General features: G+C 39.7%; 1 protein-coding gene across 1 annotated transcript; it reads left to right on the forward strand.

Annotated features, from left to right (window-relative positions):
• Nucleotides 1-5,209: 5,209 nt before the first annotated feature.
• Nucleotides 5,210-15,583, forward strand: LOC105855561 (vascular non-inflammatory molecule 3). The gene is made up of 7 exons (XM_012736640.3): nt 5,210-5,519; nt 5,637-5,767; nt 10,164-10,356; nt 12,120-12,411; nt 13,430-13,803; nt 14,492-14,665; nt 15,318-15,583. The coding sequence occupies exons 1-7, from the start codon at nt 5,307-5,309 to the stop codon at nt 15,444-15,446; spliced, it is 1,506 nt and encodes a 501-aa protein (XP_012592094.1). The 5' UTR covers nt 5,210-5,306; the 3' UTR covers nt 15,447-15,583.
• Nucleotides 15,584-16,924: the final 1,341 nt, after the last annotated feature.

The following is a 16,924-nucleotide window of genomic DNA, read 5'->3' on the forward strand; positions in this document are numbered from 1 at the left end:
GTGATGCAGTGGTGGACCTGGGCACGTTGTTATGGCCTCTCAGCCAGCTATCAGCAAAAAGATGGTATGCCCATTGTTGGACTTTCTCTGCCCTGGCATGTTCTTCACTCCTGGAAAGCTATGGAAACCATGACCTTTGAAAACACAGGTTTGGTGGCCACATATATGCTTGATGTTGAACATACAATGTACTTTATGGTATTTCTGTGATTTTTCAGTAATAAGGTGAACCAAGAAGCAATGATAGTCAACTCTGAATTATCATTTTTAACAATCTTTATACCTGAGCCTGTTTTTGTGGTTTGTCCAGTTCAACAGATGTTTAGGTTTTCTATCTTTTGGATTATTTTAAAATTATAATTATTATTGCTATTATTTTATACTGATAAAGCATCTTTAGGCATCCTTGTATGCGTCTCCTTGTGCATTGTTAAAAAGTAAAATAGACTGGGTGGGTGGCTCATGCCTGTAATCCTAGCACTTTGGGAGGTAAAGGCAGAAGGATCACTTGAGGCCAGGCACTTGAGATCAGCCTGGGAAACCTACCTTGTCTCTACAAAAAGAAAAAAATTAGCTGGGTGTGGTGGTTTGCACCTGTGGTCCCAGCTACTTGGGAGGCTGCAGCAGGAGGATCACTTGAGCCCAGGAGTTTGAGGCTGCAGTGAGCTATGATTGAGCCACTGTAATCCAGCCTGGGCAACAGAGCAAAACCCTGTCTCTAAAAAGAAAAAAAAAATAATAATAACATTTTTTAATAAAGAAATCAGATGACTTTGGGATGCCTACTGTAGATCAAGCAATTGCTATGCTGAATGATGATGATGAATAAAATAGAGTTCTGTTTCTTAAAGATCTCAAACTAGAAAAAGAGAACACTGTCACCACCACCATCATCACTCGTTATGATAGCAATTAAATAACGAGCATTTAGAACATGCCACACACTGTGCTAAGCATTTTCAAGCATCTCATTTAACCCTTTGCACTCGCTTGCTTTTTTCTCATTATCCACTCGACATTATCCACACTCGACATCCGAGGGCAAAGGGTTAATACATATAATAAAAGTCATAGAATATGATAGTGCTGTGATCAATATAGTGACCAGAGATGGATCAATTCTACCTTGGAAGACAAGAAAGATGTCATAGAGCAACTGGATAAGTCAATGATGGCTAGGTTGAGCTAGTCATGCATGCAAACACATAGATGAATAGCACACTTCAAGCAAAGTCTGATATACTGGGGAGAGGGAGGATATAAGCAGGAAGGACAAGGACAGACAATGCAAAAAATGAGCCAGGTCACTGAGCATAAATGAAGCCTGGACTTTACCCTGAAGCTAAAACACCCATTGAAGAGTTTTAGAGTCAAGTCGCCATGAGGGACTAAGCAGTTAAAAAATAAATAACTTTGAAGGTGGTTTGAAGGATAGAGTAGAAGGGGAAGTTCTAAAGGCAGGGTGGCCAGGGAGGAGACAATTGCAATCATCCCATCAGGGTAGCTGAGACAGAAGAGCACCTGGGAAGAGGGCTGAGGAGCAGCGAGGAGGTCAGCACACTGGAGCCCAGTGAACACAGGAAGAGCAGCAGGGGTTGTTGTAGAGGTAAGGGGAGGTCAATGATACTGGGCCTTGTAGGCATCGTGAGAACTTGCCCTTTACTCTGAGTGAAGTCAGATACTGTTGAAAGGTTTTGAGCACAGGGTGACACAATTAGGCCTACATTTTAATAGGATCACTCTGACTGCTGTTGTGCAAAAGCAGAAGTAGTGGAACAAAAACCAGCTAGGAGGGTTTTGGAATAATCCAGATTAGAGATGATGGTGGCTTGGACCACAGTTGCTATGGTGAAAGACCATGTGATTGAACATGAGAGAAAGAGAGAAGTAAGGATGACTCCAAGGGGTTTGGCCTGAACACTGGAAGACGAGGGAAGCCATTAGCTTAGCTCTGAAAGACTGCAGTACAGGAGCCTCAGGGGCTCAGTTTTGTTCATGTTGACGGATACGCCGCCATACGCCCAAGTGGAGATTTTGAAGAGATGGTTGTTGGACACAAGAGTCTAGAGTTCAGAGAATACATCTGAGCTAGTGATATGAAATTAAGTGTCACCAATATAGAAATGGGTGAAATCACCTAGGGAGTCAGTGTGGATAGGAACAGATTCCAAATATTGGGCCCTAAGGTGTAATAATATTAAGAAGTCAGGGACAATAAGAAAGAACCAGAAAGAAAATGTCCACAAAAATAAATACAAACACCAAGAAGGAGGAGAGGGAAAAACTAGGAGATTGTGGGGAAGGAAGTGAGTCAAGACTGGGATTGGCAGCATTCGCCTGATCATCAGGCTTAGTGATGTGGGGATCCACGCAGTCTTGGCAAGGCAGCGAAGTAAAGACATTGGGGTAAAATCCTGCTGGGAGGAAGGGAATTGAGACAGGAAATACAACCCCAGAAAGGAGTTTTGTTGTAAAATGAGGCTGAGAAATGGGGCAGGAACTGGAAGTGGATGTCAGATCAAGAAGTTTTTATTTCGTTTTAAGATAGGAAGATATAACAAGATATTTATGTTTTCTTTATTATGTCCAGTAGAGAAAAAAAAATTGATGATAAACAGTAAGAGGGAACTTCTACTCCTTGGGAAGCAACGTCCTTGGGATCCAGCGTACAAGCATAAGGGCTGGCCTTAGACAGGAGCACGAGCAGTCATTTGTAGTGAGAGGAGGGAGGCAGAGTTTATATGTACAGGTATTGGCAGCAGGTTGATACTTGGCCAGAGCTTGCAGGAGGTCTCTTCTGAGTTGGATGAATAGGCCTGGAGTTCAGGAGAGAAGTTTGAGCTAAAGATAGAGACATGGTAGTTATGAGTTTGTAGAAGGTAGTTGAAGGTGTAAAGTAGAAAAAGATCTGATGTAGGGGAGAGAGAGTAAAGGATTGAAAGACAACAACAACGTGGCCACTGACCGTAAGTGCATTTAGAGTTCAGAGAAGGGAATAGCAACAAGGACTGGAGAGGTGATGAACTTGAGCCAGAAGGGTAGGAATCAGTGAGAAATCATTCCAGGATAAGAACAGCGGTGATCGTGTTAAAATATAGTAAGAAGAGTGGTTTTAGCTAAGAATAAGAAAGATGAAATATGACCAAGTACAAGAAAGCTCTGATTGTCTGCCTTGATTCCATACACACGTGGGAACCATCTTAATTTAATGGACAACGGTTAAGGGAATGCAAATGAATTACAGTGTTAAGGTTAGAGCGGGAAGAGTGAGATCAGCAGGGACCCTGTAAGATGGATTCTTGCTCCTAGGTCAGGACCCTGACAATGAGAATGGAGGAGGTTTACAGTATTGGAAATAAAGACTCTCAGAGATTTTATTCCAGGACTTCTTTTCCTCTTTAAAATTTCCCCTTATGTATTTAAAAGAAGAATTATATTTATTTTAATACAAAACTTCATACTCTAAACTTTCTACTCCCACCATAATTCCAACCTGTCATTTGGATTATATACAAATACCTTGTTTAAAATAACTTGTATCCACAATCCTGATTCCTTACATACCTATGACGCAAAGTCATTGCTAATCACATTGGGTAATGGAACACCCAACTCAAGTTTCTATTGTTTTCAACACAATAAAAAGCTGGTACATTTCCTGGAATTAAGGCCTGGGAGAATCAAGGGGAATTCTCATGTTTCGTTTCAATTCTATTCAGAAAGTCAAGTGAACCAAGGCAAGAGGTAGAATTTCAATTTGAAATATGAAAATACTTTTCTTCTTATCACAAAGCAACCTGTGTGTCTTACACAGTTTCCTTCTTGTCTTCGGATATTTATTCTGAAAGAACTGATGTCCGATGGGTGCCATTTCAGGGCATAAGGACATGGGGAAGCACAGTGGGGTACCTGAAAGGAGGCATATTATAATGGAAAAGGTTATTAGAACTGAGGGACTTTGAATTATAGAACCAAACCAAACAGCCCCCCCCCATAAAAATCTCCAAAATTTACAAGTTTCCTTAGATCACATGAGGATTGGAAAGAATCCCAAGAGAGAAATAGTATTAATGACTCCAGAATCAGAGATTTAAATCTCTAAAGAAACTCTACATTTTAAATCAACTCATATTCAATCAAGGAGATCCAATTCAAAATTAGGCAAGGAAATTGAGTGTAACAAAAAACACTTACAGAGCTTAGCACAGTATAGAATTCCAAAGGAGCAGCATAGAATTGTAAGGTGGCCCCTGTCCTCAAGGAACTTAAAGGATGATACATCTGAGAAGTAAAAGATTTAAGAGAGAATTTAACACTCTGAATTATCTCATAGCCTATTATATTGCAGCAGGATTGGAGTTACTGTTTAAACTGTGGAAGATAGATGGAGTCAATTGCATCTCAATCCAAGAAAGAATGTTCTAAAAATTTGCAATGTTCAAACATGGAATAAATCGACCTGTCAGTGGACTCCTTCATTCAACATCCATTCATGTACTGGGCTCCCACCACCTGTCACACACGTGCTGGGGTGTGAGGTTCAACAGTGAGCAGGATGCTTTCCTTACCGTCCAGGGCTCACACCCCTGGGATGCATCATCTCTAGATGATTATTAGACATGGATGTCCTAGGAGCAAACATTAAGATGCCTTTTAATCTCCTTAACAAAACCAGGCATATATATACAAAATTAAGAATCAGTATAAGATTTAAATTAAAGGTCAAAACAACAGCAAGCAGTGAGAGACATTTAACAGTACAGGAAAAAATTTGCTGTAAGAGTTCAGAAATATCATTCAGGACTGAAGTGGATTTGGGAGACCTCTATGAGGAGCTGGAGCTTAGATAGATGGAGAGCAAGAGTCTTAAGGGAGAAACGGGTATACAGTCATCTAAGCAGAGGGTTCAACAAATTGTTGCTATGGTGGCTACCTTCTAAAACTGTCCAATTTTGGATCTATTAATGAAAAAAATTGTTTACCAGAAAAATGTATTTTATTAAAAGAAAAGAGTTCAACTGCCAGTGTGTTTTGGACTGGGGTGAACTGATCCGGTTGTCTCATTATTCTACTTTTAGAGTTGGGTTGACTTATGGGCAATGTCAACAACAGCACTGCACAATCCAGTTATGTACTTCTGGCTGTCAGTTTTCTTGCACAATATCCTTTCTCAGTGCTGAGTTGTGTAATGTATTAATGAGAAAATAAATACAAGTGGTTGCTGGAAGGGATTTAATGTAAATTTTTCCAGTGAAACAAAACATAAGAACCTAAATTTGTTTTTCAAAGATCACTGAATTTTAGCTATGATTAGATCATACTTTCCAAAGTGTGTGGCACTTTTTGCCTTCTTTGTCCTGAGTGTTGGTGCACTGGACACTTTTATTGGTGCAGTGTATGAGCATGCTGTTGTACTACCAAACAGCACAGAAACACCTGTTTCAAAAGAAGAAGCTTTGCTCCTGATGAACAAGAACATAGATGTTTTGGAGGAGGCAGTTAAATTGGCAGCCAAGCAGGTATTGACCTTTTATTAAAATACTGGGTGGGATATCGTAAAGGAGGTTTGCAACTTGGTAAGAATGCGAGTATTTGGAATTCATGAGAAACTGTTTTGTCCCACTCGTTTTGACTAGGGTGCACACATGATTGTGACCCCAGAGGATGGAATCTATGGTTGGGTCTTTACGAGGGAGAGCATCTACCCCTATCTGGAGGATATACCAGACCCTGAAGTGAACTGGATTCCATGCAGAGATCCCCAGAGGTAAGTCTTGTCATTTCCCCAGAAGTAAGTCTTGTCATTTATTTAACTTTTTTAAATAAAAAGTTGTGATATTGTAAAATGCTAGTAGTAAGTTCACTGAGTTTGACTAGTCATTTTGTTGACCAATGGTCAATCCATGGCATAGGATATAGATACCTCTAGTGCTTCATGATGTATATCATCTGGCATATCTCCTGTTTGGTAAATGACTTGAGAAAATGATGCTTTGGTTGGTTATTTGTCACAATTGTCTTTAAAGAATAGTGTATATATACACAATTTTTATAATAAATGCATTTAATTGGGTTTCAGCAAAGTGAGAAAGTTGTAGTATCTAGCATTTGTGTTACCAAATACAAGTAAGTTGGTTCATCCATGAACACTGGCCCCTTTCATAGGAATAGTAAAAAGATGAATGAATGCATGTTTCCAAAGAACTTTACTGTCAATATCATTCAAGACAATCAATATGATGAATGGAAATTGCATAGAACTTGAAAAAGGAAGCACTGTTTCTCAGACCACATTTTATAACTTCCTAGCTGAGTGATGTGGGCTTATATAACCTAAATGCTTGAGGTTTCTGTTTCTATCTGTGAAACAGGCATAATAAATTTTCTGTTCTACTTCCCTTACAGAGTAAACAGGAGTGTAAAATGAAGGAATGCACATGGAATTTGCGCACTGTAGTGTGCTTTCCAATGCTAGCTGTCACTATTACTTTTTTATAATAGAAAAAAACAGAGTCTGAACTTGTTTATGTTCTTGTTCTTAGAGAGATTTTCGTAATTATTAATAGCTGTAGTTTAGACAAAATTTTAATTATTATTATTATATTTTGAGACAGAGTCTCACTCTGTTGCCTGGGCTAGAGTGCCATGGCATCAGCCTAGCTCACAGCAACCTCAAACTCCTGGGCTCAAGCGATCCTTCTGCCTCAACCTCCTAAGTAGCTGGGACTACAGGCATATACCACCATGCCAGGCTAATTTTTTCTATTTTTGGTAGAGACAGGGTCTCGCTCTTGCTCAGGCTGGTCTCGAACTCCTGAGCTCGAATGATCTGCTCGCCTCGACCTCCCAGAGTGCTAGGATTACAGGCGTGAGCCACGGTGCCTGGCCTAGACAAAATTTTATTAAAGAAAAAATGTATCATACATAAGAAAAATGTATAAAATAGATATTTATTTTTTAAAATAGTTCAAATGTGGCTGAGCATGGGGGCTCATGTCTGTAATTCCAGCACTTTGGGAAGCCAAGGCAGGAAGATCACTTGAGCCCAGGAGTTTGAGGTAAGCCTGGGCAGCATAGCAAGATCTTATCTACCAAAAACAAAAAACAAAAACAAAAATAAAAGCTTTATATGTAGTGCCTTTAAATGATGAAATTGATACATTAAAAGTAACATAATTTGCTGTACATGCACCTGTTTAGAACTACACCTATTGCACAAAAAGAGGAAGTTATTTGATAATTTAACTATGAGAAATCAACCGGAAAGTCAAGTTCAATGCTACAGCATTCTAGTTCTGCTATGAGAGTTGAGTCTCTCCCTGGGATTTTTACCTTTGGAAAATTATCCTGTAAATGTTGCCCGGTCTGTGTTTACAGAAACCACGTAACTATGACTCAACAGTCATTTCCTTATGTGGCTTTTCCCCAAACAGGAAGGGATCATTTGCGGTAATTCATGGGGCTTGCGCTAAAACACACCCTATTTGTGCTGATAAAACTGACTTTCCTAGGGGAAAGACACACTTAATCTGATAATTAGCCATAGATGAATTATTTTCAGTTGGGAAGGTAAGTGACTGATGAAACACTGTGGAGTGTTGCACATACGTATCCAAATGGTAAGCTTTTAGTTCAGTGTTATAAAAAGAAGAAATCCAGTATTTAATATAATGAAAGTATTGGAAAAGAAAACCAGTTTCTTCCCTGGTAATATTTATCCCTGAAAGGGATAATTGAGGGCCACATGGTCATCCTTGTATATTTAAATACTGCTATTTAGAATGCTGACAAGTCAAACACTTCTTTGGGCTTTTTCATGAGGAACTATTAGGAAATTCTAAAGAACCTGAGTTATTTATCCAAGAAAAGAAAAATTAAGAAAAGTGTATCACAGACTCATAGGTCTGAGTGAATATGAATATTGATAGTATTTCCCAGTTTTTCTTGAAGGCAGAAAAGAAAAGGTCTAAATCAGAAGTTTATTAATCTGTTCTATTTATTTATTTACTTTTTAGAGACAGGGTTTCACTCTGTTACCCAGGCTGGAGTGCAGTGGTGCAATCATAGCTCACTGTAACCTTGAACTCCTGTGCTCAAGCAAACCTTCCACTTCAGCCTACCAGGTAGCTGGTACATGCCATCATGCCTGGCTAATTTTTAAAATTTATTTGTAGAGATGGGGTCTTGCTATGTTGCCTAGGCTGGTCTCAAACTCCCAGGCTCAAGTGATCCTCCTGCGTTGGGTTTCCAAAGTGCTGAGATTACAAGTGTGAGCCACTGCACCCTGCCTGTCCATTTAATTTAAAGATTAGCTTGAAATCAATTTCTGAGGGGCTGAGAGATCATGGAGAGACCCTGAATGTCTTCAAAAAGCAATAAAGCCATCCCTACCCTTGGCTGCCTTCTTGTAATTACAAAATCCCTAATAGCCACTTTTTATTTATTGAGCATTTACTTGGTCCCAGTAAATGCACATTATCTCATTCAATTTATGTAGTAGATATTACTATTTGCATTTTACATATGACAAGAAAAAGGAGGCTTAAGGTCTTATAATTGGTAATTAGGTTGGCTGAGATTAAAACGTAGCCATTTCCATTAAGCTATGCTAACTGAATGGACTCTAAGTGCCTGCATATACCATATTATACTGAAATTTTCAGTGACTAGCAAATCCATTTATTTGACAGAGTGAGCTGGTTGCTAAAACTTTTTTTTAATCTTATTTTCTACAGAAGTCTGACTCCTTATAGCTTCCTTTCCCCTTTGTTCTGCACTCTGTATGATATTCACATATGCAAGCCATCGCCTCCACATTAAGCCTTTCACATATTTGAAGCCAGCTATCCTCTCGCCACATTCCGTTTTACTCCTAGGATAAATATCCCCGGTGTGGATGGATTTGGCATTACTTCGCAAAGGAATTTCATGTCTGTACTTTATCTCAGGATTTCTCATACGGACTCTGGAAGGCAGAAGGAAGCCATTATGTTACATTTGAAAGATGAGGAAACTGAGCCAGCAGAGTGCAGTGCTTTTGTTGTGTTTTCAAAATTCCACTACATAATGCTACATTTGTTCTCTACAGAAGATGATCTACAGGGGACCCGCTATTTACTGCTACCTGGTATTCACGTTTCCAACCTCATGTCGTAGCAGCAAATTTGTAATACCATGGCTTGGATTGTAGACAAGGGCCTTCCCATTAGAAGAATCTGCTAAATTTCAAGCCCTTCCTTTGCCTGTTTCTTTTCCTCCTCCTCCTCTGTCTTTTCTGTGCTTCAGGCTTGCTCTGTAATCTGGAGTCTGGCACATTAAAATAGGTTAGCTTTCATGAAGATGAACACTACATTGCCTGTGACCTTTAAAATCGTTTCTGTTGATTCTTTTATTTATTTATTTATTTATTTTGCGTTGAGACAAAGTTGAGACAGAGTCTCACTCTGTTGCCCAGGCTAGAGTGCCATGGCGTCAGCCTAGCTCACAGCAACCTCAAACTCCTGGGCTTAAGCGATCCTCCTGCCTCAGCCTCCTGAGTAGCTGGGACAACAGGCATGAGCCACCATGCCCAGCTAATTTTTTCTATATATATTAGTTGGCCAATTAATTTCTTTCTATTTTTAGTAGAGATGGGGTCTCACTCTTGCTCAGGCTGTTTTTGAACTCCCGACCTTGAGCAATCCACCTGCCTCGGCCTCCCAGAGTGCTAGGATTACAAGTGTGAGCCACTGTGCGCAGCCTATTTATTTATTTTTTATTTTTTTGAGACAGAGTCACTCTCTTGCCTGGGCTAGAGTGCCGTGGCATCAGCGTAGCTCGCAGTAACCTCAAACTCCTGGCCTCAAGAGATCCTTCTGCCTCAGTCTCCCAGGTAGCCAGGACTACAGGCACACGCCACCATGCCCAGCTAATTTTTCTATTTTTAGTAGAGATGGAGTCTCACTCTTGCTCAGGCTGGTCTTGAACTCCTGAGCTCAAGCAATCCTCCTGCCTCAGCCTCCCAGAGTGCTAGGATTACAGGCATGAGCCACCGTGCCTGGCCTTTTCTGTTGATTCTTGACCTAGAGCTGTTGTGTTATATGTAACAGGCAAATAAAATATCACTTTGGTATTTCAGAAACCACTAAAATATAGTCAGTTTGAGGAAATCTCTGTTGAATTAGGTTCGGCTACACACCAGTGCAAGTAAGACTCAGCTGCCTGGCCAAGGACAACTCTATCTATGTTGTGGCAAATATTGGGGACAAGAAGCCATGCAACGCCAGTGACCCTCAGTGTCCTCCTGATGGCCGTTACCAATACAACACTGATGTGGTGTTTGATTCTCAGGGTAGGCTGGTGGCACGCTACCATAAGGTGAGAATTACTTGTGCCTTAGCTAAACTCGATTTCTACCTTTGCTTATTTGTGGTATGTACGTACATTTGTTTGTTGAATGTTGGGGGGAGAACTCTCATAGAAGTGTCTCTTAATTATTACATTCTAGCTGAAAAGAGGATTTAATTTACTTCAGTTCGTTATAAGGGTTCTGAGTTTGAATTAGCCATAAAATAGAATATTAAAAATGGATGTGATAATAGTCTCACAAAGATTTTAATATTCTTTGAGAAAAAAGAAGAAATGCTTTGTTGCATTCATGATTTAATATCAGAGGTTTTTATGGCCCAATTTGTTAACATTTCATACCAAGCTAGCATTCATTATATTAGGCCTTTTTTGATTGCAATGAAAACAAATCCTTAACTGAAATTGGCTTTAAAAAAAGAGGAGAATTTCCTCCATCTGAAAAGATACAAAGAACAGGTCTCATTTCAGGTGCAGGCTGTCCTTAGAGGCTCAAAAGAGATCACCCATCCCTCTAGCTGTCCTAGCCCTTTGTTACAGCTTTTTCCCAGGGTAATTAACTCTCCTTTTGGAAGCCAATGGCTACAGCAACACAAAGTTCACATCTTCATGAATGACATCCATAGGGAAAGTGTATTTCTCTCTCCTAGAAACCCTGCAAAGGCCTTCTTACTCCTTTATTCCAATTAGGCCACACACCAATCCTGAAAGATGAAGGGTGAAGGAGGGGCTTCCACATGGGAGGAGAAGGGAGGGGCCAAAGGGCCTCAGTGGCCCATGGGGCTGGGCTCTCTGTTGCCAGAGCACGCGTATGCACACGTCAGGCCAAATGAAAACCTGAGCAAAACATATGCCGTACACCTGAGCCCAGGTTAAGTGGAGTTTGGGAGCAATAATCAGGCTGAAAAACAACAAAAAAAGAAATTACTGCCTGAGTGCGGTGGCTCATGCCGGTAATTCCAGCGCTTTCAGAGGCCAAGGAGGAAGGATCAGAGGCCAAGATTTCAAGAGCAGCCTGGGCAACATAGCGAGACACCATCTTTACAAAAAATAAAAAATGCTAGTGGGAGTTGTGGCATGCACCTGAAGTTCCAGCTATTCAGGAGGCTGAGGTGGGAGACTCAAGCACAGGAGTTTGAGGTTGCAGTGAGCTATGATGACACCACTGTGCTCTAGCCTGAGCAACTGAGAGAGACCCTGTCTCATACACACACAATATATATGTGTATATATATATATGTATGTATGTATATGTATATATGTAATATATATGCATATATGTATATATATGTATGTATTAAATTTACTAATTAGTAAGATGTAGCTATTGCATTGTCTAAATTAATTTTAAGTTGACTTTGCTTCTATAAACCTAGCAGTATCATAGGGAGACATGACGAAGTTAATTTTATTAACATGTTTTAGATTTCACCCAGGCAGTGCTGTTAAAATTTAAAGAATACAGTGGAAAACAATCTGCAAATCATAAGATTCAATATTTCAACCTTTGCTTTTTAATATAGAAATGCTCACACTTTAAATATCATTTTTGGATATGATTTCATTCACTGGTTATTGAAAAATGAAAATTTTTGATTAATATTATAGTAAGAAAACTCATAGATAGTGGCATAGTAAGCATGGTTTATGAAAATTTATGTGTAACAGTCTCGAATGTGCATGTCAACATTCATGGGAAAAAAGATTTGAGTATTGATGATATCTATTTGACAATTTTCTTACTAATTTTCCCCTTCTTTGCTTTTTATTAACAGTACAATCTTTTTGAGCCTGAAATTCAATTCGATTTCCCCAAGGATTCAGAACCTGTGACGTTTGACACTCCCTTTGGGAAGTTTGGCATTTTTACTTGCTTTGACATTTTTTCTCATGACCCGGCTGTCGTGGTGGTGGATGAGTTTCAAGTGGACAGTGTCCTCTTGCCCACGGCATGGTACAACACACTGCCCCTCCTCTCGGCGGGTCCGTTCCATTCAGCGTGGGCCAGAGCCATGCGCGTCAATCTGCTTGCTGCGAATACCCACAATACCAGCATGCACATGACAGGTAACTCAGGCTCGTCACGCGCCAATTGACAGTGACACTCTTGGCAAGTCTACATTGATTTTAAAGCCACACTTTTCTTTAATGATTCTCTCCATAACTCTAACATCACAAAATTAATGACAGCATGGGTTTCTGCTAAGGAACACTATCCTTTTGAGTAGAGGAGGCAAACATTATTATCTCAGTTTTACTTGAGGGAAAATTGGAGTTAGAAGTCTATATTCATGTGAAATATCAAAGCCAGATCTAAGGAACTTCCCAGCCAATGTCTATTAGTAATATTGAAATAAAATCTTGTTTGTCAAGGTGATAGGATCACTTTAGAATTAATCATATTTTTAGTGTTTATCCTTTATAGAATTTATGTTCAAGAAAATGCAAACTCTCCTCTTGACTGCTTTGTTATTTGTTGATCCAGATGAGAATTCTAAACATGAACAAATTAAATAGTCAGCAGAGAGCTAAAATCATCCCTCATGTTTAGAATTTTCTAGTTTGTTGTTAAGTTGGCTTAAGAAGGGGAGCTGGGTGCAGTGGCTCACACCTGTAATCCCAGCACTTTGGGAGGCTGAGGTGGGAGGATTGCTTGAGGCTAGGAGTTTTAGACCAGCCTGAGCAACATAGCTAGACTCTGTCTCTACAGAAAATAAAAAAATTAGCTGGGTGTGGTGGCGCATGCCTGTAGTCCCAGCTACTCAGGAGGCTGAGGTGTAGGGGGCAAAAAAAAAAGGGGAAAGAAAAGAAAAAGGGTAGTTTACATTTAAAGAACCCAAAAAATAAGTTCTCCGTTTCAAATGATAATTTAGCACAATTTAGTTGTACCTTATGGAGGATGCAGCATCAAATTGGAACTTATGCCAATGCCATATCTATCTCTACAACTATCTTGAAAATGTTTATGCTTTAATAACTCTCTATTTAAAGAAATAAAAGGAAATACTCACATGAAAATATTCTATTAGTTTTTCACCATAAAAAATCTGAAAGCAATATTTGTGTTTCTTTACATGGCCTATAGGGAGTGGAATCTACGCCCCAGAAGCCGTCAAGGCGTATCACTATGACATGGAAACAGAGAGTGGCCAGCTGTTACTAGCAGAGTTGAAGGCTCGGCCTCGCCGTGAGCCCACCTACCCGGCAGCTGTTGACTGGCAGGCTTACGCCAGAAGTGTCCAGCCATTCTCCTCTGGGCAGCCTGAATTTGCAGGGATGATTTATTTTGATGAGTTCACCTTCACCGAGCTTAAGAGAAACACAGGAAATTACACAGTTTGCCAGAAAGACCTGTGTTGTCACTTAACTTACAAGATGTCTGAGAAGCGAACAGATGAGGTCTATGCACTGGGTGCTTTTGATGGACTACACACAGTAGAAGGCCAATATTATTTGCAGGTAGAAATGCTTAACTATGTTAAAATGGCCCTATTATTAGTTCTTCTTCTAGGTCATCATTGCCTTTCTTCGAAAATTGTGCTGGGTTCAGTTAAATGGTATAATGCTGCCTTTATCACTGACTCTTGTCCCTAGAACACTTTATTTGTTCAGTCTTAGCAAGAACAGAATTATGGCTGCAAGGCAAAACTATAAAGCAGATTAATTAGTTCTTAGCAGGCAAGGTTCAAAGTTTACAAAGCTACAACTTCCATGCATTCTCTTTTTCAATCGGGTTACTTCAGAGTAGTGTTTTGCAGACTGTCTTCAACTAGAGTCTACTACACTATGAAGGATGTTTTACATGAGGCTCAGTGTAGCCAACTGGATGTGTGACCGAGTTAAAAGGGAGATTCACTTGAAACAGTTTATGAAATAGTTCAAATTAAAATTAGAAATAGCTATAATTATGTACAATGAACTCTGTTTTTTAAAAATTCTAGTTTATTCTACTTGGCTTCATTTAAAAAATAAGAACTAATGCTGACCCAGTAAATTGATTTTAGGATTCACTAATAAGTTTTGACATGCAGTTTGAAAAATGCTTCTTCTGAGACAACTTAAGTATTCCTCTATTCTTTGAAATTGTGCTGTTTAGCTGAGAAAATATTTGCAAGTTTTCTGACTCCTCTTTTTTTTTCCTACATAGGTATGCACATTACTGAAGTGTCAAACCACCAACCTGAGAACTTGTGGAGAGCCCATGGGATCAGCTTTTACCAAGTTTGAAGAATTCTCCCTCAGTGGCACATTCGGAACAAGTTATGTTTTCCCACAGATTTTTCTAAGTGGGAGTCAGCTTGTCCCTGAAAGACACTATGAGGTAGGAAGTTTTCAGGATGATAAATTCCTTTAAGCAGACGGGATAGACAAACAAGATTTCAATGAAATCTTTGAAATAATGAAAGTTTCACAATATCATGGTTCACATTCTACATGAGACACTTTAAAGACATGGAAACTGTGATATGAAACACATGTTGTGGTTTTATGTTGACTTTAGGCTGTGATGGAGAATTTGTGGTTCATTTTTCTGCATAGATAGGACATTGAGATCTGAGGCAACAGTGAATTCATAGAGAAATTAAAGTAAAAATATTGATTGCTGATAATGGCAACTAATGTTATCTTCATCAAGTTAAGTACATTAAGCAATGCACCCACAACTTATTTTGTGGCTGTGTTATTTTGAGTTTTTATAATGATACTTTAATAACTAATACTTTGCATTGTGATCCGTGAGTTTAAAGAACACACTTTTGAATACATTATCTTATCTGACCACCTGTGTAACAGATTAGTTGCTGCACTTTTACCCAAAGTCCTTCTACTATTGGACCTGAAAGAGGAATCTGGGTCTTCTGACACCAAGCACAGTGTGATTTTCACTATTCTATGCTGCTTTGTCCCCAGAGAAGGCCTGGAGCTGGAAACCAGCCCTGCATTGGAGTTAATCTTTTGCTTTCTTTGGCTAGATTTCAAGAGATGGACGTCTGAAGAGCCGAAGTGGAACCCCTTTGCCTGTCTTAGTTATGGCCCTGTACGGAAGAGTGTTTGAGAAGGACCCTCCCCGCTTAGGGCAGGGACCTGGGAAGTTACAATGATGTCCTTTACCAGGGCCCTTTTTGCATTAGCCTGGCAAAGAGAGGAAGAAAAAAAAGAGAGCCCTCAGTGTTTGTTTAGAGGAGATGTCATAAACTCACCAAAACAACAAATAAACTTAAGAAGATTTAAAAAGCAATGGATGTGTGTATAAATCTTACATTTTACATATTTGGTATAGCACAACCTCATTTTTGGGAGTTGTCTTCTACATTTGTGTGTTTAAGAATATGTAAGCATGGGTAAGTACGGTGGAACATGTTTTTAAATGGGAGGAAGTTCTGGAACAATCCTTTTGCAGTCACTATCTAACATATGCAAATGTTCCCATCATGGGATGGTTAATTTCATGCATTAATTTGACCAGGCCATGGTTGATCAGATACCTGGTTAAACATCACTTCTGGGCGTATCTGTGAGGGTGCTTCAGGAAGAGATTAGATTTGAATTGGTGGCCTGAACAAAGCAGCTAGCTCTTCCCACTGTAGGTGGGCTTGAATGGAGCAAAAAGGCGGAGGAAGGTTGAATTCATTTTCTTCTGTCTTCTAGAGCTGCACATAGATCTTCTCTTACCTTTGGGTGCTCCTGGTTCTCTGGCCTTCAGACCTGAGCTGGAATTGCCACCATTAGCTCTCAAGCTCTCAGACCTTTGAATTACACCACTGGCTGTCCTAGGTCTGCACTTTGTAGGTGGCAGCCTGTGGGACTTCTCAACCTTCATAATTGTGGGAGCCAATACCTTATAATAAACTTCTTTATATATATATATATAATAGGTGATGTACATACATCCCCTATTGTTTCTCTTTCCCAGGAGAACCTTGACTAGTACACTTCATTTGTAAATACACAGGGTGAACTTAGAATATACAGAGGGTATTTGATCCCAGTCAATTAATATACAGTAAGTTAAAGAACAAGGGCATCTTTTAAAGTAATTATGAACCATATCTGGCTAATTAAAATTGTTCCATTATATTTTTATCATAACCTTTTTTACTCCTATGATCTATTTTTATGGAAATTAGATACTTGGAATGGAAATAAAAAAAGAAGTAAATTATCTCCTTTAGACCACACCTTGTTTCCTTCTGAAATTATTCTATCCTAAGATCCTGTCCTGGTTGAGCCATCTGCTAGTGCTCGGGGGTTTGTTGCAGGCTGTGCTAGGCTGGGAGCTCCTTAGACAGGGTGGTTGTGTCAACTTTTCCCCAGTTACCTTTGGTCCATTGTCTAGGCTCTCTGAGTCCTTTCATGGGTTGGTCACTGATTAACTCTGGGAAGGGACACGCTGGAGAGCAGGTGGGTTCCCTGGGATATGTATGAGCAGTTGAGGGTCACTGAGTTGGAGACACCTCTTACCCTAACAAAAATGCTGACAGCCGCATTCCTGGACCACATTCCAGGTGTTTATTCCCATTCAATATAATTCAACCCAAGACAGAAAGCTGCAGACATTCGGGTGGCAGATAATGCCCAT

Source organism: Microcebus murinus, chromosome 5 (assembly GCF_040939455.1).
Source record: "Microcebus murinus isolate Inina chromosome 5, M.murinus_Inina_mat1.0, whole genome shotgun sequence".
Classification (NCBI taxonomy): Eukaryota; Metazoa; Chordata; class Mammalia; order Primates; family Cheirogaleidae; genus Microcebus; species Microcebus murinus.

Coding starts and splice junctions, on each gene's coding strand:
- LOC105855561 (XM_012736640.3), top strand. CDS start 5,307: ATGATTAGATCATACTTTCCAAAGTGTGTGGCACTTTTTGCCTTCTTT. Junction 5,768..10,163: donor CCATGCAGAGATCCCCAGAG/GTAAGTCTTGTC, acceptor CTGTTGAATTAG/GTTCGGCTACACACCAGTGC. Junction 12,412..13,429: donor TACCAGCATGCACATGACAG/GTAACTCAGGCT, acceptor CATGGCCTATAG/GGAGTGGAATCTACGCCCCA.